The 20,820-nt window shown below is 52.1% G+C and overlaps 2 protein-coding genes across 2 annotated transcripts; one reads left to right on the top strand and one right to left on the bottom strand.

Moving 5' to 3' along the window:
* Nucleotides 1-373: 373 nt before the first annotated feature.
* Nucleotides 374-1,339, bottom strand: LOC309603683 (olfactory receptor 14A16-like; the record flags this gene model as incomplete). The annotated part of the gene is made up of 1 exon (XM_082338620.1): nt 374-1,339. One exon carries the CDS (start codon nt 1,337-1,339, stop codon nt 374-376), a length of 966 nt encoding a protein of 321 aa, XP_082194746.1.
* An 11,229-nt stretch (nt 1,340-12,568) lies between these two features.
* Nucleotides 12,569-13,498, top strand: LOC309603684 (olfactory receptor 14A16-like; the record flags this gene model as incomplete). Its single annotated transcript, XM_082338621.1, has 1 exon — nt 12,569-13,498. The coding sequence occupies one exon, from the start codon at nt 12,569-12,571 to the stop codon at nt 13,496-13,498; it is 930 nt and encodes a 309-aa protein (XP_082194747.1).
* Between the last annotated feature and the right edge of the window lie 7,322 nt (nt 13,499-20,820).

Genomic DNA, 20,820 nt, shown 5'->3' on the forward strand with positions numbered 1-20,820 from the left:
ATTTAAAAGAGAGCAGCTTGGGAAAGACCAAGCGCTGGTGCTGCCTGGCCGTGCTGCTGTGCTGAGACTCTTTTCCCCTCCACCTCTGCACACAGGCAGTGCCGTGCAGCTCCAGAGAAAGTCTCAGAAAAAGGAAAGTCTCAGACAAAAAAGTCGCTGCAGGGTACTTTATTTTTTAAATGCACAGAGAACATGGTTCTTATTTCAAGGCTCTGGGAAACACTAGAAAGGTAGATATAGTGAATTAGACACTATTAGTATGAAAACTGACATTTCTTTGTGCACAACATTATCACAAGTAAAACTGAATAAAAAAAAAAAATACCACAACCACCAAACTTCCAGAAGAAAGGCTGAGCTATAATGAGATACGTTATAAGTGGTATGCATCAGAAAATGGACAGTTTATTGCTTCAGAAAAACATCCAGTCATCATTTTCCACACTGCATCTTTGAGCTCCTGGTTCCTCATGCTGTAGATGAGGGGGTTCACTGCTGGAGGCACCAATGAATAAAGAACTGCCACCACAAAGTCCAGTGATGGGGAGGAGATGGAGGGGGGCTTCAGGTAGGCAAACATGGCAGTGCTGATAAACAGGGAGATCACAGCCAGGTGAGGGAGGCACGTGGAAAAGGCTTTGTGTCGTCCCTGCTGTGAGGGCATCCTCAGCACAGCCCTGAAGATCTGCACATAGGACAGCACAATGAAAACAAAACACCCAAAGTCCACAAAGACCCTAACCACAAGAAGCCCAACCTCCCTGAGGTAGGAGTGTGAGCAGGAGAGCTTGAGGATGTGGGGGATTTCACAGAAGAACTGGTCCACAGCATTGCCTTGGCAGAGGGGGAGGGAAAATGTACTGGCAGTGTGCAGGAGAGCATAGAGGAACCCAGTGCCCCAGGCAGCTGCTGCCATGTGGACACAAGCTCTGCTGCCCAGGAGGGCCCTGTAGTGCAGGGGTTTGCAGATGGCCACGTAGCGGTCATAGGCCATGATGGTGAGGAGACAATACTCTGCTGACATCAAAAAGACAAACAGAAAGACTTGGGCAGCACATCCCATGTAGGAGATGTCCCTGGTGTCCCAGAGGGAATTGGCCATGGCTTCGGGGAGAGTGGTGGAGATGGAGCCCAGGTCAAGAACAGAAATGTTGAGGAGGAAGAAGTACATGGGGGTGTGGAGGCGGTGATCGCAGGCTATGACTGTGATGATGAGGCCATTGCCCAGGAGGGCAGCCAGGTAGATGGCCAGGAAGAGCCAGAAGTGCAAGAGCTGCAGCTCCCGTGTGTCTGTGAATGCCAGGAGGAGGAACTGGGTGATGGAGCTGGTGTTGGACATTTGTTACCTCTGGGCATGGGGCACTGTCCAAGGAGGAAAAGGCAGCAACAAGTTAGGATGAACTTCTCTGAGCAAAATCAAAGCCATTTCCCCTGGACCCTCTCCCTGGCACATGCACCCACCCTTTTCCTTTTCAAGGAGAGCTTCCTTCAGCTCTGTGGCTGGAGCTCAGGTTGGCGCTGGCTGAGTGTGCCATGAGGAGCAGGGGCTTTTCCCGCTGGCTGCCGAGGAGTCAGCCCAACTCTGCAGCAGAGTTCATGAGAACGGTGGGTGCAGGGTCCAGTGCTGGTTTTTGACTTTGTCAAATGAAACTGCTCCCACCCCAGAAGGGCCTGTCAGCATCTGCACTCCCAGTGCTAAGGAACAGGGATGGCAGAAGGCAGTTGGAGAGGTTAGTTTTACAGCTTCCCTCCATCTCCAATGGGGAGTGTGTTTGGATGTCAGAAAGCCTCAGCATTTCTATTGCTCTCAGGGCAGAGGGAGCCCTGCGAGGCAAGAGGAGTGCCTGTGGCTTAGTGCAGAGGGAGGGGAGCCGGTCTGTTTCTCCATCTATTTCCCAGCTGCCCTGGGCTTGCATCTTTCTGAGCTGCAGGGCGATCACACTCCCACTTTACCCTGAAAAGCCACCAGACCAGTGAGAGCAGAGGGATCCACTGCAGACCACTAAATGTCTCACCATTTCTCAATTTCTCAGCACCCCACTTTTAGCCTAGGACACACATGGCCCTTTTCACAAACCCATCAGCATTTTCTCTGTTGTAGCATCTCTGCACTTCTCCATGGGGCCTTCAGATAGCATAAAGGTGCTATAGGGCAGGTTTGCATCCTGGAAGGCAGCTCACTACTTGGAAGGAGACCCCAAGGAGGTAGCCAGCTGTGCTAATGATGGCATCTGGTTAAGGAAGGGTCAGCTCATTCTCGAGCCTCACAGACTGCATTGCCCAGAGCGTCACAAGTTGGAGGAAAGCTGGGACACCTCATTGCCATAAAGACACCTGAATGGGAGGACCCCCAAGATCAGTGCCTGACTCTGCAGCTGAAACTCCCATTCCCAGAGAGCCTGACAGCAAGACCAAGAGCAGCTGAGGGAGGCAAGGAGAGAGACAGGGGGCACTCAGGAAAGCCTTTCGCTTACCCAGCACTGCACACCACCTCCCGGACAGTGACAGTGCAGGGCAGTCACCCTCAGGGCACAGCACACCCTGCAGCTGCTCTGTGTGTGCAGGTGTTAAAGAACAGGTCACGCAAACCCTGATGAACCTGGAAAGGTGATGATGGTGTTGTCTGTGGGGTGGTGAGGGTGAAGGCACTTGCTGAAGTTCCCAGTAAACCTCAGTGTGATGGCTTAGGAGCCTCAGCCCTTTCTCTAACGCACACAACTGTGTTTCCATTCCCACTAAGCCGAGCCAGAGAAAAGTGGAAGCACAAGTTGAGGAAAGCAGAGACTGAAGCAGGAAAGCCCTGCCCTGAATGGACTCATGAAAAGTCCCCTCGGAAATGACTTGGGCACGAGCTCAATCTGTGAGCTGCAATGTCCCATGTAGCACCCTCCCAGCATCATAAGGATCGTACACTGCCCTGCCAGTGGTCCCTCCTTCCACCCACAGCTTCTTCTCATAGAGCTGTGGGGGTCTCCCTGGGAGGGCTGACTGCTGACCCTGGCAGGTGGCAGAGTCCCTGCCCCAGCACACAGCCCTTTGCGGTGCAGGGACCCTGCTCTGAAGGACAGCCCTGGCCACCCTTGGATGCACACCCTTGTAGCAATCCTTTGGAGAAGGCAGCCATGATGTCCTGTCCTCTGACAGTGGGCAGGAGAGAGCATGTCCTTCTCCACAGTAAAGAAATCCTCAGATGCATCCTGCCAATTCCTATCTGCAGCATGATGTGCCATGTCTAGGAGACCCCTCCAAGACACTCATGTGCATTGCCCCGCTGCCAGAGACTTACTGCTTCAAGGACTGTAAATAATTCTCCTCCAGTGAGCTCTGAGCATCCTCCCACTCCACACTGCCTTTAAGCTCTCTGAGCCTTGCAGATCTCCCCTCGCTGCCTGCAGGCAGTGCCCTCAGCCCTGCTGCGCTTTGCAGAGGAGCTGCTCCTGGGCAGAGCTGTCTCTCTGCAGGGCTGCCCACTTGCCATCAGCTGCCTCCATCCCAGGAGCCCAGCCCAGCTCAGCAGCAGAGGCCCAGCCCAAGGCACCACTTTCTCTGCCCCTCTGGGCTCCCTCCAGGTGTCCCTGGGGCTGCAGGGGAACCTGCTGTGAAAGAGGCTGAAGGCATCTCTGATGTTCCCTCCCTCAGCTGCGGAGAGACACTTACTTCCCGCAGTGTCATTTCTCCTATCAGGAAAAGATTTTGGCATGAGAATCCCCTTTTTTTGTCCCATCATTAGACAGGACACACAAAAAGGTGACAAGGAAAGATCTAATTTCTTCAAGCCAGGGGGATATCTTCAGTTGAGTGAAATAGGCATTTCATTCTGGGTCTTTAGACCTGGTGCTAGAAAGACATGCAGCTCTCTTTTTTCCATGCCTTGTCTCTGCACTGACAAAAAGCCTTTTCAAAGTGTCTTGGACACTTGGCACTGGGATTCCTTATGACAAATCAGAGCTGGCCTGGTTGCACAGCTCTGTTGCTTCAGCCCAAATGTGCAGCAGTGCCCTCAGCCAGGGGCACAGGCAGGCAGAGCTGGAGCTGTTCCTGAGCAGACAGAGCTGTGACATGGTGGCAGAGCTCAGGACAGCTGCTCTTCAAGGACAGCATCCTCCAAGCTCCGCAAGGGTCCAGATCAAAACTCAGTCTAAACTTGAAAGGCAATTGAAGGGCACCATAAGGAGTGTTTACTGCTTCAGGAAGAGTTAAAGAAGAAACAAAGATCCTGTGTGGCCACTGCTGAATTTAGGAAGAGCAGGTGTAGATAGATCTGAGATTCTGTGTGTCCTCTTTGCCTCAGTCTTCCCCAGCAAGGTCTCCCAGGCCTCTGTGACTCAGGGCAGGACTCTGGAGGTGAACAGTCAGCGGTGGATGGGGATCAAGTAAGGGATCACTTGAGCAAACTCCAACCTTCCCAGTGTATGGGACAGGAGCGGCAGCATGGCAGGGAGCTGAGTGAGCAGGCCAATGTCACAGCGAGGCCACTCTCCAGCATCTTTCAGAGGTCAGGGAGTCTGTGGGAACTCCCTGACAATGGGGAAAATGCAAGCATTGCAGGCACCTTTCAAAATGCCCAAAGGATGTGCAGAGGAGTGAAAGGCTGTGCCCCAGAATGTGTCCACTCGGATCCCATTTCTGGGTTTCTGGATGAGAAGGGGATTAGATTTACCCAGGGGAGCTTGTCTCTCACCATCCACTTTGCTTTCTGTGATGAAAGGACAGGATTGCTGGATGCAGGGAGAGCAGTGGTTGTCTTTTGACCTGGAAGTCAGTGAACTTTTCAACATCACCCACTTGCTCCAATATTCTTGTGCCCACGTTAGTATATTATGGTCTGCCTGTTTGGAAAAATTGGTGGGTAAATAACCAGATGGATGGTCGGGCTCAGAGGAACGTGGTCAATGCATGGCACTCTGCCTGGAGGCATCTAGCTAGCAGGGTCCTGCAGGGGTCTGTGCTGCCACCTGTCCTGTTTAATATGTTTTTAATGACCCAGAGGAGATGAGAGAGTGCTTTTGCATAACATTGAGGAGAGCAGACGCTACATTGGAGGGCAGGGTGGCCATCCCAAAGAACAAAGACAAGCTGGAGTAATGGGCCAACAGGAACCCCAGGATAGCCAATAATTTGTGGCCTTGAGGTCGATTAAGCCCATGACACAACATAGGCCAGGGACTGCCCAGGTGGGCAGCAGCTCTGTGGGAAAGGCTTTGGTGGTCCTTGGGTTCCATTAGGCAAAAGAGGAGCAATCAGGAAAGAAGGCCAACAGCATCCTGGGCTGTAGGAGCCGGAGCACAGCCAGTCTGCTCAGCTCTTTTCACACCATAGCCAGAATATTTTCCTAGGTTTTGACATCCCACAATGTCAGAGAGACCTGGACAAACTGGGGCCAGGTCAGTGTAGGGCCACCAAGGTGAGTAGGGTGGGAGAAATTGTACTGTGAGAAGAGGCTTAGAGAGCTGGACTTGTTCAGACAGGAGTAGAGAGGATCTTGTGGGAAACATGCAGCAGCATTGCAGGGTTCCCAGGAAGATGGAGTCAGGCTCATGTTCATGACAGAAGGACAAGAGGCAATGGGCTGAAAGAAGAGAGGGTCAGGCTAGATAGAGGGAGAAATTATTCCAGCATAAGGATAGTCAAGCGGTGGAAGCTGTTTCCCATGGAGCATGCACTGGCTCTATCCTAGAATGTGATCAAGATGTGCTTGGATAAAGGCCTGAGTACTCTGTCTGAGCCTGCTTTGAGCAGGAGGTTGGTCCAGACACCTCCCGAGGTCCCTTCCAGACAGAATGATGCTGTCTTTCCTTCCCCTTCATGTTTTCCAATTCGGGAGAGCTCTCAGGTTCTCCCTGACCCCAGAAGTCATGCACCTCAGGTTCAGGGCTGCTTGACAGGTGTCCCCAAACTGCCCTGACCACATACAGATTTTTTTTTACCTTAGGTACATGGTTCAGCCTGACAGACAGGGAACGCCCACTGCTTGGGGTGTCTGTGCTCAGTCATGCCCCATGACCTGACCTGGCTCTCCTCCCCTCCTCCACTCCTCACACTTGGGTGGGTGTCAGGAAACCCCCCTGAGCCTGGAGGATGCACAGCCCTCCTGGGGTGAGGTCCCACCACTGCAGGGGAAGAGGAAGGGTTGGTGAGACACATGGGCATGCAGGGGGAGAGCAGTGCAGGTGCAGCAGTGAGTGTGTTAAAGGCAGGAAGAAGACTTGACATGTCGGGGGCTGTCATGCTGAAGTGAAATAGGTTGAGTCTTCATTTGGAGGCAGCAGAAGCAGGAGGATGTGCAGCTGAGTGCTGGGATGTGGAGCTAAACAGAGGATTCTAGCATGTCTGGGGCTTGGAACTCTTGGGTGAGAAAGCAGCACTAGCAAGGGTTTGGAAGAAATGGGATGGGTTGTGGGGAGCTCAGAGGCATTGGCAAATGCCCAGAGACACAGAGCTTGGTGCTGGAAGCAAGGAAGCAGGCACAGGCACAGGACAGTGTAGCTGTGGTGGGGATGGCCAAGGGCCTTGGTGGGGCTTTGACGCCCCAACAGAACTGGGGCCCTTGTCCACTCAGGTATGGCTTCTGTCTCTTCCACTGAGACCCACGAGAGGACATGAGGTCCTTACAGCTCCAGCGCCTTGTTGCCTCCTCCTCACCCACCCTCCATAGAGCCTGGCAGGTGTCCTACCACTGACCTGTGCCTGCCATCACACACTCCCACATCACAATGCCCCCAGGAAGAGCTCAGAGCATCACAAGAGGGAAAGAATCCCCCTCTGCAGGGGATGGGGGTCAGGGCTTGGCCAGCCTGCTTGGTGAAACACATCAAGGGCTTTCACAGTGGGAAAACATCTCACATTGAAATGTCCTCCTGTGCCAAGGGCCTCCGACTCCCTGCTCCACCAGCCCCCAGGGACAGGAACCTTGTCTGCTCATTCCCTGCATGGTCTCTTCAGTGATGGCCTTCAGCAGGGCCTGCTAACACCCTCCCAAACCTTCAGCTGTGCTGCTTTTACTGCTCTGGAGGCTTGCTCAGTCTTTCAGGAGCTGCAGTTCAGGAACTCGGCACCAGAGGGCTCATTGCCACACAAAGCACCACAAGGAGCCAAGCCTCGGCGTAACTTTCCTTTAGTCGTCAATTCTTATGCGGCTTCCTAGAGAGATTTCAGGAGTGCCGTCAAAGTGAAAAGATGTCAAAGCAAAGGGGCAAAGTGAATAAAATGCTTGATTTTGAATAGCTGGTTCTGCATTAATCCTAACATGTTTGGATTACAGGAATGTAATCAAGTAGAGCCTGCGCCATTGAGACCCACCTGGATGGACTGGCACAGCCACCCCCGTCAGGGGGAATCCCCATCTGCTAGGCTGAGGCATGCATTCAAGATGCAAACCTCTGCAGTGCCCACTTGTTCCAGGCCTCCAGGTAGAGTGTGACTCATTCTGTATGGCCCTCTAAGCCTCTGTCAGCTCATTTTGCTTTTGCTACCCATCCCTGCAACTCTCAAGCCTATGGGAGCTTTGGCTTTGGCATCCCCCTTACATACAAGGGTAAGGCTTCTAAATAGCAAATCTATGAAGCCAGATGGTTTTTGTGAACTCACATGCATTGGGACATCTCCAGAAAACCACAGCTTTGTCATTCAAGAAACAGAATCTGCCACCAACCTACCTCCTTCCCCTGCCACAGCCCCCACTCTAGTCCAGAGAATCAGCCACCAGGGAAGCCATCTGAACTCCATACATTACCCCCAGAGCATGAGGTGTCTTTCAGCCATACCCAATGTTTATTTTGGCTCTTTCCAGCAAGCTCTTGATTCAGAACATTGGCTTTCCTTATTGCTCTCGAATACTGTTTAATTTTCTTCATTGACAGCACCAGCCAGCCCTCCAGATGCCTCCTTTAGGTGGTCTTACTCATCCTGTGTCATGTGGATCTATGACATCCTTAACAGCATGTCGGTGCCTCAGTCTCCTTATGTTAATTTGAGGGTTTGCACTGCTTGGTTAATAATCTTCATGAATAAAATTCACCTCTTCTCCACACATGTCTGTAGGACAGCTGTTTATGTTGGATGATGCCTTTCTAGACTCCCTATTCCTTAAAAAGAGAAGCACACAGTATCAGAACACTTTCAAAAAATCCTGCTTAGTAGCAACATTAACCTGAACTAAACCTTTGATAGTAGGACAAAATTCAGCTATGTGTGGACTGCAAAAGCAGTGAGGAACCCTCTCCTTTCTTCCTTTCTCCCCATCACTTGCTCAGGTCTTGGGAGGAGAAGAAATTAAAAAAGGTGACATTCCTGGGTGCCAATGACTGAATTCTGCTCCCATGAGTCCCTGATGTCGAGACCCTCAGCTTCTGCTGAATCTCTTCTCTTTGGGAACACTGCAAGGCAGTGGCTCCAATGTCATGGTATGCGTGCAGGTGCCCGACACTCTGACAAGATAGCAACGTGAGCAATTGCAGGACAGTAAAGGTAATGTAAGGGGTGACCTGTTTCATGGATTTGCTGCCCAAGGTAGAAAGTACCTCAGCAACCATCTCAGAGACACCACAGGAGGATGTAAAAGAAGACAAGCATGGCCAATGTGAAAAGGATTAACTAGCATGGTGGATTGACCCCAGCCAGTAACTAATGAGCCACCCAGTCACTTGCTCACTCCCCCAACAGCAGCATGGGGAAGAGAATTGGAAAGGTAAAAGTGAGAAAAACTCATGGGTTGGAATTAAGGAAGTTTCATAAGTGAAGCAAAGCTGCCTTCACAAGCAAAGCAAAAAACGAATTCATGCCATTGTTAGGGAAATGTTCAGCCATTTCCAGGAAACCTTCCAGGCCTTCATCTCATGTAAAAGTGACTTGGGAAGGCAAATGTCATAACCACAAATGTCCCCCCTTCCTATTCCTTTCCCTGATCTTATATAGCTGAGCGTGATATCCTATGAGAAGGAATAACCCTTTGGTCATTTGAGGTCAGCTGTCCTGGCTGCATCCCCTCCCAACTCCTTGCCCAACCCCAGCCCACTCATTGGAAGGGCAGCGTGAGAAACAGCATGAGAAAGCCTTCCTGTTGTTTAAGCACTGTTCAGCAATAGCTAAAAGAGTTTTGGTCACAAATCCGAAACATGGAACCCTCCGGGCTGCTATGAAGACAATGAACTCCCTCCCAGCCAGCCAGGGTAGGCTGGCCTTTTTGGATGGTGTGAGAATGAGAACAGTGAAGAATTTGAGAGGGGGGGAAAAGGGAAGCAGTAAATTAAAGATGAGGCCAGGGATGGCATTGGGACTGTTTGGGGTGCCTGTGCTGCTGCCTTCTACCTGATGTGAATTATTTCTACAGTCAGAGGGACCCTGAGGGCTTTCCCTCATGTTGAGGACACGGAGAGGTGAGGAATGAGAGTGTCATTCAGGCTGGTAGGGACCTTGCTAGATATCTGTAGAAAACATCCTTCTCAAAGCAGGGTCACACCAGGTTGCTCATGGTTTTATCCAGATGGGTCTGAGAAACTTCCAGGGATGGAGGCAGCGCACACTCTCTGGGAAATGGCTTCCCATGTCTGGCTGTCCTCACCTAGCAAACGCTTCTCCCTATATTGAGCCTGACCCTCTCGTGTTTCAGCTCATTGCCTCCTGTGCTCCTGCCTCGCAGCACAGTGTCTTCTTGGGAACCTCACTATAGGCAATGCATGTCTCTTCCATCCTCCCCACAAAGCCCTCCATTCTCCAGGGTGAACAAGCCCAGCTCCCTCAGCCTTGGACAAGTGCTCCAGCCTTGACCATCTCTGTGGCCTTCCACAGAACTTCTGCGGATCCTCCAGCTTGCCAATGTCTCTCTGGCATTGCGGGCAACCAAAACCTGGGCAAGTATTCTGGATGTGGTGTTAGAAGTGCTGAGCAGAGGGAGAGAATCACTTGCCCTGGCTGTGCTCCTGCTCACAAAGCCCAGGATGGTGTTGGCCGTCTTTGCTGATGGCTCATCTTTTGCCTAATGGAACCCAAAGACCAGCAGACCCTTTCCTGCGGAGCTGCTACCCGCCTAGACACTCCTTGTCCTAGGACATTTCAGAGCCAGTCCACTTTAGGAGCAGGACTTTGTTTGAATCTTTACTGGATATTGTGAGGATCCTATTGGCCCATCCCTCTAAACTGTCTGTGTCGTTTGGGATGGCAGCCCTGCCCTCCAGCCCTGCCCTGCTCTCCTCAATGGGATGTCTTCTACGAATGGTATCAAAAATTACTCTCTCCTATCCTCCAGGTCACTCAAAAGATGTGAAACAGGGCAGGTTGCAAGCTAGACCCCTGCAGGACCCTACTAGCTAGATGCTTCCAGACAGAGCACCACGCATATACCACAATCCTCCAAGCCCAGCTACTCTCCAGCGGGTATTTTACTCAGCTACTTATCCACCCATGCAGCCCATACAATCCTAACTTGGACACAAGAACTTTCTGGAGGGATGATGCTGAAAGCCTTGATGACTTCCAGGTAAAAGACCATCTCTGCTCTCCCTGCATCCAGCAATCCTGTCCTTTCATCACAGAAAGCAAAGGGGATGGTGAGAGACAGGGTCCCCTGGGTAAACCCAGTCGCCTTCTCTTTCAGACACCCAGAAATGGGATTCGAGTGCACATGTGCTGAAGCACAACCTTTCATTCCCCTGCTCATCATTTGGGCATTCTGGAAAGGTGTATGCATTGTAGAGGTGCTGCCAGTGATCAGGGAGTTCCCAGAGTCTTCGTGACCTTTCAAAGTTAATGATGGAGAGTGGCCTTCCTGTGACATTGGCCTGCTCACTCAGCTCCCTGCCATGCTGTCCCTCCTGTCCCATAGATGGGGAAGGTTGGAGTTTGCTCAAGTGATTCCTTACTTGATCCCCATCCACCGCTGACTGTTCACCTCCAGAGTCCTGCCCTGAGTCACAGAGGCCTGGGAGACCTTGCTGGGGAAGTCTGAGGCAAAGAGGACACCGAGAATCTCATCTCTATCTACACCTGCTCTTCCTAAATTCAGCAGTGGCCACACAGGATCTTTATTTTTCCTTTAACTCTTCCTGAAGCAGTAAACACTCCTTATGGTGCCCTTCAATTGCCTTTCAAGTTTAGACTGAGTTTTGATCTGGACCCTTGCGGAGCTTGGAGGATGCTGTCCTTGAAGAGCAGCTGTCCTGAGCTCTGCCACCATGTCACAGCTCTGTCTGCTCAGGAACAGCTCCAGCTCTGCCTGCCTGTGCCCCTGGCTGAGGGCACTGCTGCACATTTGGGCTGAAGCAACAAAGCTGTGGAACCACACAAAATCTGACTTGCCATAAGGAATACTGGTACAAGGAGTCCAAGACCCCCTGTGTACAAAGGCTTTTCATCAGAGCAGAGAGATGGCATGGACAAGAAAGAGCTGCATGTCTTTCTAAACCCAGGTCTAAGGACCCAGGGTTTTCTGCTCTTGGTTGGCTGGATGGGCAGTGGGAGATGGGAATTTATTTCTCTGCTCTGGAGTAGGCAATGACACCCCAGTTCTCTCTAGGACTTGTCTGAGCTGCTCCTTAGCCCCTGCACACACAGAGATGCCCCTGGGCAGTGCCCTGCTTCCAGGAGGTGCCTGCAGGGCAGAGCTGAGCACACAGCAGGTGGGATGGGGTCTGTGAGCGTGGAGAGGGAGGAGCTGTGGGGACACAGAAAGGGATCGTGGCCAAGAAGAGCTCCAGGCAGCAGAGACATGGGCAGGCAGGAAGAGAGACCTGCTCCCAGGAATGCTGTGGGAGTGGGGATTCAGGCATCTCCCTGCCATCCCCTGCAGTGCAGATGCTTTCCCTGGAGCAACCCCCTGGTCTCCTCACTCACACAGCAGAGCCCCTGTCCTGAATGTCATGGGGACACAGCTGTAAGTTGCCTTCCCATCAGCCTGACAACCAAATAGGAGAAAAATTCAAGTGTCTGACTGTGTCTGAGGAGGTTGGAGATCTGCAGTTGGAAACTGGATTCCTCTGCTCCCAGCACTGGCCTCTTTGGGGCAAGTGCCATGTGCAATCGTCCTCAAGCTGAAAGAGCTGCCAGCACCGGGCAGCTGAGAGCAGGGCTGATGGACAGAGCGGCTGTCCTCACTCTGCACTAAGGGACAGTCCCTGTGCCCAGTCTCAGCACCCACAAGGTTTCCCTTGCAGTGCAGCAGAAATGCCAGGCATTGCTGCATTCAAACCACTCCTCCGCTGTGCTGGGGCAACTAGAGCAGAAGGCACAACCCAAACTCCCCACAGCTCTGCTCTGCAGTCAGGTGAATTGGGAGTGACAATGCTGAAAAGCTCTTTGATATCACGAGTGGATTTAATCTGAGATCACCCTGAGTTCCTTTTTACCTATTGCTGTAGGGCAGGACTGAGTCCTGCAGAGCCCCCAGCAGAGCCTCCTGCTCCCTGGGGCACCCTCAGCCAGCACCAACCAGAGCTCACCAAAGCTCTTCCTGAAAAGTGAAAGGCAGTTTGGGGGGGTTCTATGATAACTTGGGTAGAATTTTCTCGAAGCAGTCAGCCCTAACTTCTCCCTTCCTTTACCTCCTTGAACAGATCCTGATGCCCAGAGGGACAAAATGTCCAATGACAGCTCCATCACCCAGTTCCTCCTCCTGGCATTCGCAGACACACGGGAGCTGCAGCTCTTGCACTTCTGGCTCTTCCTGGGCATCTACCTGGCTGCCCTCCTGGGCAACGGCCTCATCATCACCGCCGTAGCCTGCGACCACCGCCTCCACACCCCCATGTACTTCTTCCTCCTCAACCTCTCCCTCCTTGACCTAGGCTGCATCTCCACCACTCTCCCCGAAGCCATGGCCAATTCCCTCTGGGACTCCAGGACCATTCCGTACTATGGTTGCACTGCACAAGTCTTTCTGTTTCTCTTTTTTATTGCAGCTGAGTTGTATCTTCTCACTGTCATGGCCTATGACCGCTACATTGCCATCTGCAAACCCCTGCACTACGGGGCCCTCCTGGGCAGCAGAGCTTGTGTCCACATGGCAGCAGCTGCCTGGGGCACTGGGTTTCTCAATTCTCTCCTGCACACGGCCAATACATTTTCACTACCCATCTGCAAGGGCAATGCTGTGGACCAGTTCTTCTATGAAATCCCCCAGATTCTCAAGCTCTCCTGCTCACACTCCTACCTCAAGGAGATTGGGCTTCTTGTGGTTAGGGTCTTTGTGGACTTTGGGTGTTTTGTTTTCATTGTGCTGTCCTATGTGCAGATCTTCAGGGCTGTGCTGAGGATGCCCTCACAGCAGAGAAGGCTCAAAGCCTTTTCCACGTGCCTCCCTCACCTGGCCGTGGTCTCCCTGTTTATGGGCACCGCCATGTTTGCCTACCTGAAGCCCCGCTCCATCTCCTCCCCATCACTGGATCTGGTGGTGGCAGTGCTGTACTCAGTGGTGCCTCCAGCAGTGAATCCCCTCATCTACAGCATGAGGAACAAGGAGCTCAAGGATGCCTTATGGAAACTGATCCAATGGGTGCCGTTTCACTGACAATAACCTGCCTCCCCTCCTCCGCATGTCTCCCCGAGTTTATCTTAGGCCACAAGCTTCCTTTTTTTCTCCTGTGATAATTCTACTTAGGGATAGTTTTCTGGTTTTATACTCCTGTGGAAGTTTGATCCTGTTGTGTCTGACCCTTGCACAACACTGTGTCAGATGTGGCCCATCAAATTGTAGCTCTTCAATAAAAGGGCACCTCCTGGGTGCAGTGCCTGAAGGCTGGGCTCTTCTTCCAAAGTTCCTTCCAAGAAAATGTCCAAGGAATTGGTCTTTTAAAGTTTCTGTTCTCCTTTTGTTCTCAGTGGTTTTGGGGTTAAGCGCATGGTAACACTGGGTTCCACTGGACCAAGCGTTCTGATTTAAAGGAGCTCTTCTTGGTGTCCATTGGCAGGGGAGATGCTCCATCAGCTCCCCATTCTTTCCTCAGTTTGCTTCATGTATGACAGGACTGATGGCATGTACCAGGCTCTCTGGAAATGAATTTGGAGGGGTCAGGAGAGGATGGGGACTCACCACATAACTGATGTGGGATTGCAATGACTGGAAACGCAGAAGATGGAACACCCTCAAAGGTGAAGTCCCCCAAAAGTAAAGCACTAAATGGAGGTATCCACGAAGAAGGACTCTGCAGTGCCATGGAAGTAAGCGGGGACTCAGCAGGCACAGGGAAGGAAGAGTGGAGAGCTGCAGGAGCTGCCTGAGAACCCCCAGGGCCAGGACACTGGTGCTGTCCTGTTGAGTGGGGCTGGTGGGAGCAGAAGAGGGGGCAAATTCAGTCAGGCTTGGGAATCAGATACAAGATGAATTGAGGAGAGCCAGAGAGTGCCTAGCCTCTGTTTCCCCATGCCCTTGTGGCCAGCAGCAGCCCTGGGTTTGATGGGGAGCCTGAACCCCGCTGTCTGCCCCCCAGCAGCTGCTGTGGCCTTCAGAGGGGCTGGGGCTGTGGGGTGAGTGCCCAGAGCTCTGCAGCAGCCTGCGCTGGGCAGTGCCATGGAGCCAGCCCAGGCTGGGCTGCTCTGCTGGGCTGGGCTGGGCTGGGGAGAGGGCAGGGGAGGTGGGGAGAGGTGGGGAGGGTCTGGGCTGGGCTGGAAAGAGCCTGAGAGAGAAAAACACCAGTGTAGAGCTAAGGTGTGTGAGTGTGCAGGGTAGGGGCAGCCAGCACTCCCAGTGCAGAGCCAGGTGTCATGGTGAAGAAAGCAAGGCATCAAAGGTGCAGAAGAGAGGGGCTTGGTCTCTGCCATATTTCCAGCACACCCTGGGGAAGCTGCCCCAGGAAATTGTCCCAGACCAGTCCCACCCACCGGCCATTTCCATCTCTGGCCATACACCCCAGCCCTGAGGAGGATCCTTTGCTGCATGGTCACCCCCATCATCCTGTGGGTCTTAGTGATACCCAACTCCACTGCCATTAGTAATCAAAAGGAAACGAGTTACCTCCTGACTCTCATTACACAACAAGTCCCACAGCTCTTGCCGCAGCTGGACTCTCAGCCAAGCCTCTTCTCAGACAGCTCCAGCCCAATCAGGTGCTTGTCTCAACCAATTTTGAAAATCTCCATTGACTGAGATCTCCCCAGCTGGCCTGGGTCCATGCTCTGGTGTTTGGCTCTGAGGGATTTCTGATAAACCCAGCTCTCTCAGCCTCTCCTTCTCCATTATGTGCTCCAGGCCCCAGCCATCCTCCCGGCCTCTGCAGGACTTGCTTCAGTCTGTCAGGATCTTCCTTGTGCTGCTGAGCCCCAGGCTGGACACAGCAGTCCTGCTGTGCTGGTTCTGTAGTGGGTTAGCCTTGGCCAGCAGCCAGACACCCACCCAGCTGCTCACTCACACCCCCAGCTCAAAAGGACAAAGGCAGAAGATAAGGTGGACTAGCTCATGCGTCAAGATAAAGACAGGGAGATCACTTACTCATTACTGTCATGGGCAAAGAAGAGCTGACTTGGGGAACATCAATTGAATTTATTGCCAATTAAAAGAGATTCAGATAGAGAGAAAGCATAGCAAAAATATTCAAGACCATTTCCCCACCCCACTCCTTCTTCCCAGGCTCAAATTACTCCATTGCTCCCAATTCTTCTACTCACCCCAACCCCAAGAGGAGCTGGGGGGATGGTGAATGGGGCTTACGGTCAGCACAGAACATCTCTGCCACTCCTTCCTCCTCACACTTCTCCCCTGCTCCAGCGTGGGCCCTCTCCACAGGATCCCACTGTGTTTGCCGTCAGGGCTATGCGTTGTTCATTTCTTTCCATCTTACTTTTCTCTTGCACACTCACAGAATGACAGAGATGTTGAGATTGGAAGGGTCCTCTGGAGTTCATCAAGTGCAACTCCCCAGCTGAGACACGGTCAGCTAGAGCAGGTTGCTGAGGACCTTGTCTAGGAGGGTCTGGAATACCTCCATGGATGGAGGCTCTGCAGCCTCTGGGCAACCTGTTCCAGTGTTTGACCACCCTCACCGTGAAACAGTATTTTCTTGGATTCAGATGGAATGTCACGTGTTTTTATCTGTGTCCACCACCTCTTGTCTCGTCAGTGGGAACTACTGAGAAGAGTTTGGCTCCCTTGTCTTCATTCCTTCCCTTCAGGTATTTATGCACATTCGTAATATCCCCCAAGCAATTTTTTTCTCCTGGAAAATTAGTGAAAAAAACATACTTTTTCTAATTTTTCTCCAGAGCGCTCCGTACAGGATAGACATGGACCTGTTGGAGCTGGTCTAGGGTGGGCCACAAAAATGATCAGAGGGATGGAACACCTCTGCTGTGAGGAAAGGCTGAGAGAGTTGGGGTTGTTCAGCCTGGAGAAGAGAAGGCTCTGGGAAGGCCTTCTTGCTGCCTCTCGGTAATTAAAGGGGGCTTAGAAGCAAGATGGGGACAGACTTTTTAGCAGGGCCTGTAGCGATAGGGCAAGGGGTAATGGTTTTAAACTAAAAGAGGGGAGATTCAGACTAGATAGAAGGAAGAAATTCTTTACGATGAGAGTGGTGAAACACTGGCACAGGTTGCCCAGAGAGGTGGTAGATGCCCCATCCCTGGAACCATTCAAGGTCAGGTTGGACGGGGCTCTGAGCAACCTGATCTAATTGAAGATGGCCCTGCTCACTGCAGGGGGGGGTGGACTAGATGACCTTTAGAGGTCCCTTCCAACCCAAACCATTCTGTGATTCCATGATTCTTTCTATGATTTGATGATAAGTAAGTACGGTGCTGGGATATCATAGGTGACTGAGGAGCATTAGCTTTGAAAGCAGCTGGATGTGTTGCTTGGGGATTCACAGCTTTGGCAAATCCCCAGAAAACCACAGCTTTGTGTTAGAAGCAAAAGGCAGGGAGCACAAAAAGACATTTGTAAAGCCTAGGTACACAGTGAGGTGGGGAATCTGGGGGCGTGACCAAAGTCTGCAGGAGAACTGCTGCAGGCATGGGACAGCATGGGAGAGCCCCTGGTGGTGGGGATGACTGAGGGCCTTGGTGGGGCTGGGGCTTGCCCAGCACAACCAAGGTCTCTCTCCTCTCAGCTATCAATATTGTCACTGCCACCAAGAGCCACGAGGGGACACCATTTCCTTACAGCCCCATGGCCTTGGTGCCTCCTCATCCCCCCCCTAGAGTCCAGGCATTCCTAGGGTTGTCCTGCACTCATCATCGCACACCTCCACATCACACTGCTCCATGAAGAGCCCTGAGCAACACAGGAGGAAAAGGATCTCCCTTCCCAGGTGCCAGAGATCAGAGCTTGCCCATCCTTCTTGATGAAACCCATCAAGGGCTGATGTGGCAGCAGAGCCACCTGCACATTGCCTTTGTCACCTGGAACCAGTGCTGACCTCTTGCCAGTTTAAGGCAGCCCCCAGGGAGGGGTACCTCCACCCCTGCTTCCCTTCATGGCTTCAGCTGTGATGGCCCTCAGGGCGCCCACTGACACCCTCAGAGTCCTGGAGATTTGAATCACATTTTAAAGGCTTCTTCAGCGGCTTGTTCAATCTCCTTTCGGTAGCTGCAGTTCGGGAACTTGGCAGCAGAGGGCTCATGGAAATGCAGATACCCTAACATGCCATGGCGCTCTGCAGTTTTCTTTAATGCCTCGCTTCTTGTGTGGTTCATTAGGGAGAGTTCAGGAGTATAGTCTAAATGAGAAGATGTCAAAAAGAAATAACATTTGTAAAAGATTTGTGCATTTTCATTATTTTCCTGCTTACAGAATAAACAATATAGACAATCTCCAAGTCATATTGATCCCGAGGGTCTCATGATGAAGTATGAACATTCAGGAAAAGCAAGACCCTTTCTGTCAGACACTCTAGAGACACTCTTCATCCCACCCACCCCTCTCCAACCTGCCATTTCTCTCACCGGTCACCTGAAACTCACACCACTCACATTAAAATCGAAGCTTTTCCCAGTCAGGCTGGAGCTGAATGTCTCAGCCTCCATTTCCTTCTGCTTTCCTTGGAGAAGTGGCTGCACAGACACACAGCATTTCTCTTAGTTAACAAGAACAAAAACAAAAAAAGGAAGAGTGGTTCAGTGAAGAAGAAAAAAACATTCCTCTGGTGTCCATGAAGTCCAGGTTGCCTCCACTAAATCCCACTTGTACTTTTGAGGGGAAAATCTTCAGTGAGATTAGTAGGAAAGGACAGAGAGAAAGGCAATGAAGGAGTTGGCTACAGAGACAGTCAGGAGACAGGAGCAGCAAGCTTTCAACTGCCTGAAGCTCCAAGCAGCACCTGGGTACTTGGGGGGGGTCTGAGGGAATGGAGAGTAATGGGAGGAGGAAAACCAGAGGGACACTCAAAAAGGCATCTGTGCAGACAGTCTGCTGGAGAAGATGACTTGAGAAATGGTCAGTTGAATCAGGACATGTGGGAATACCTAGAAGATTAGTGAGATTCTGTACACTCCATACTGGACAGAGCAGTGGTCAAGCAAGTGCCGGGAAGATCAAGGTTTCTTCTCCCGAGAGCAGTACACATCCTGGAGAGTTTCATGATGGCAACACAGGAAAACATTCTCTCTCTCTGACAAGTATTCAAACATTTCAGCTGATGAAAATGTTCCTGTACTACATAATTGTTGACAAAATGTTCTCATCTTTGCAGGCCGAGCTCAGTTCCTGACCAGAAGCCTCCAGTGCCACTTCAGGAGGTCCTGGTGTGCCTGATACACTCACCTGGGACTGGGAGTGACCAGAAGGGGCCATGGGAGACCTGGACCCTCCAATGGAAACTGCAGATGGAGGGTGACACCAGGCATCTCTGCTCCTGTTACTAAACCCTGGTTTCCAAAATTGTTCTTTTTTTAAAAAAAAGGCACTCCTATTTCTAAATTCCTCAAACTGAAGTGAGTCTCTGCACCCTCCTCCTCTCTGCTTCCATTACCTATGGAGCTTCCTCATCCAAGAAGTTCCCTCTTCACCCAAGCTGGTCTTGTCAGCTATGTACTCACTGCTGCTCTTTGTGGGTGATTCTCTCGTTAAAGACCAGCTGTACTGAGTCGTGCTGCCCTTCCCTGCTGCCCATGGGATCCCCACTAAAAGCCCCCTGAACAGGCCAAAGTCTTCCCCTCTGAGGTTTGACACCTGCACTCTGCTCCTCTCCCTCCTCAGGCTGCTCAAGAGCTGCACCCCCCTATTTCATGGCCACTACAGTCAAGGATGACCCTGGTTTTCACATCCCTGACCACTCTTCATGGTTTGCAAGGACCTGATCCAGGTGAGCATCATCTCTGTTGGTCCAGCTGGGGGCTTTGCAAAGAAATTGCTCCAACACTCTCCAGAAACCTATTGGTCTGTTTTCACAGTGCTGTGTTCCCCCTCCAATGAATGTCAGGGTCATTGAAGTCCCCATAAAGAGCCCCATGTCACTGACCTGGAGACCTCCTTGAGTTGCTTAAGTAAGAGCCTGTCCACCTCCTCCCCTTGATCACCAGTTCTTTATCTCCCATCACGATGTCGCCCTAACTGGCCTCTCCTCCAATCCTCACCCACAAGGGCTCACCCAACCTGTTGACTTTCCCAGCAAGGAGCTCCATACATCCAAGCAACTCCTTCACACAGAAAGTATTCCCCTTCTGATGCTCCCAGCCTGTGCCTCATGAAGAACCTTTATCCATCCATTGCAGCACGCCAGCTGTGGGAGGTGTCCCACTGTGCCTCAGAAGTCACAGCTTGTGACAGACCTCGGGGCTCCAGCTCCTCCTGGCTGTTCCCAGAGAGTGTTGCACATCTGGGCTGCAGCCCCCGAGTTGTGGCTCCAGGCCAATCTCAGCCTTGTCATGGTGAACAGGGACACCAAGCACCCAAGAGCCCACGTACGCAAAAGCTTTGCTGCATGGCAGAGACATGCTGGAGCGGATGGCAGACGGCATTGTAAGAGACATGAGGTGCCCCAAAAGAGAGCAATGCCTGCTGTCCCCAAGGTCCGAGAGAAACAGGGCTGGGCTGGGCAGCCCTGGCAGGAGAGGGCATGGCTCTCTGTGGTGTCTCTGCAGCCCTGGAGGGCCTTTGGTGGAGAGAGGCACTGATCTCCTGGAAGGACAAGGTGCTGCTGAAAGCGTCCTTGGGTGTGGACATCCTGTGATCTATGCCCACTCGAAATTCACTGGGATCTTTGAAGACTTTATCGTCCAGAGGGTGAGTAAAGGATGGGGCAGAGGAGAACTAGAAGAAGCTGAGAACATAGGCCCACAAGTGGAGAGCCCAGTGCAATGTGCTTCTTATTCATGCGGTGCCTTGCATCTGCTGGATAGAGACGGGACAGCGCTGGCCTCACTGCAGGGGTGGCAATCAGTCACTTGCACGCAAGCACTGAAGGAATCTGAGATGGCGCCTGGGGTGTCTGTCACACACCCGCTCTGAGGGGACATGGCTTTCCTGTGGGTCCTGTGCTGTCCCTGCCAGCCACAGGCAGTTCTGGTGGAGAGCCTTGGTGTCTCACAGAGCCCTACAGGCCGGTGTTTGGCCATTCAATGAGCAGCTGCCCTGAATTAGGTTAGGCTCCGTGGGGCTGTGTGAGACAACTCTTGTTACAGGCAACGGACAGCTAGTCAATACAGGTAAAGGAGGGGAGAAAGAGAAAGACTTCCCTCTCCCTCTGGCACAGACCTCCATTTGGTCAGCTGGACACCTCTCTAGGCGGCCCTGAACAGCGTGAGTAGGGACAGGGGGTGATGCCCTAAATGTGGGCATCTGCCGTCATTTCAGCTGGCATCCTCACCAGGCTGCAGGATGATGCCCCCAGATGTTTCCCAGTCTCTCAGTACTGCTCCATTATCGTGGACAACATCTGGTACCTCAGATGTCACCAGGTGTTT

Source organism: Platalea leucorodia, assembly GCF_965183815.1.
Source record: "Platalea leucorodia genome assembly, contig: HAP1_HAP1_SCAFFOLD_164, whole genome shotgun sequence".
Classification (NCBI taxonomy): domain Eukaryota; kingdom Metazoa; phylum Chordata; class Aves; order Pelecaniformes; family Threskiornithidae; genus Platalea; species Platalea leucorodia.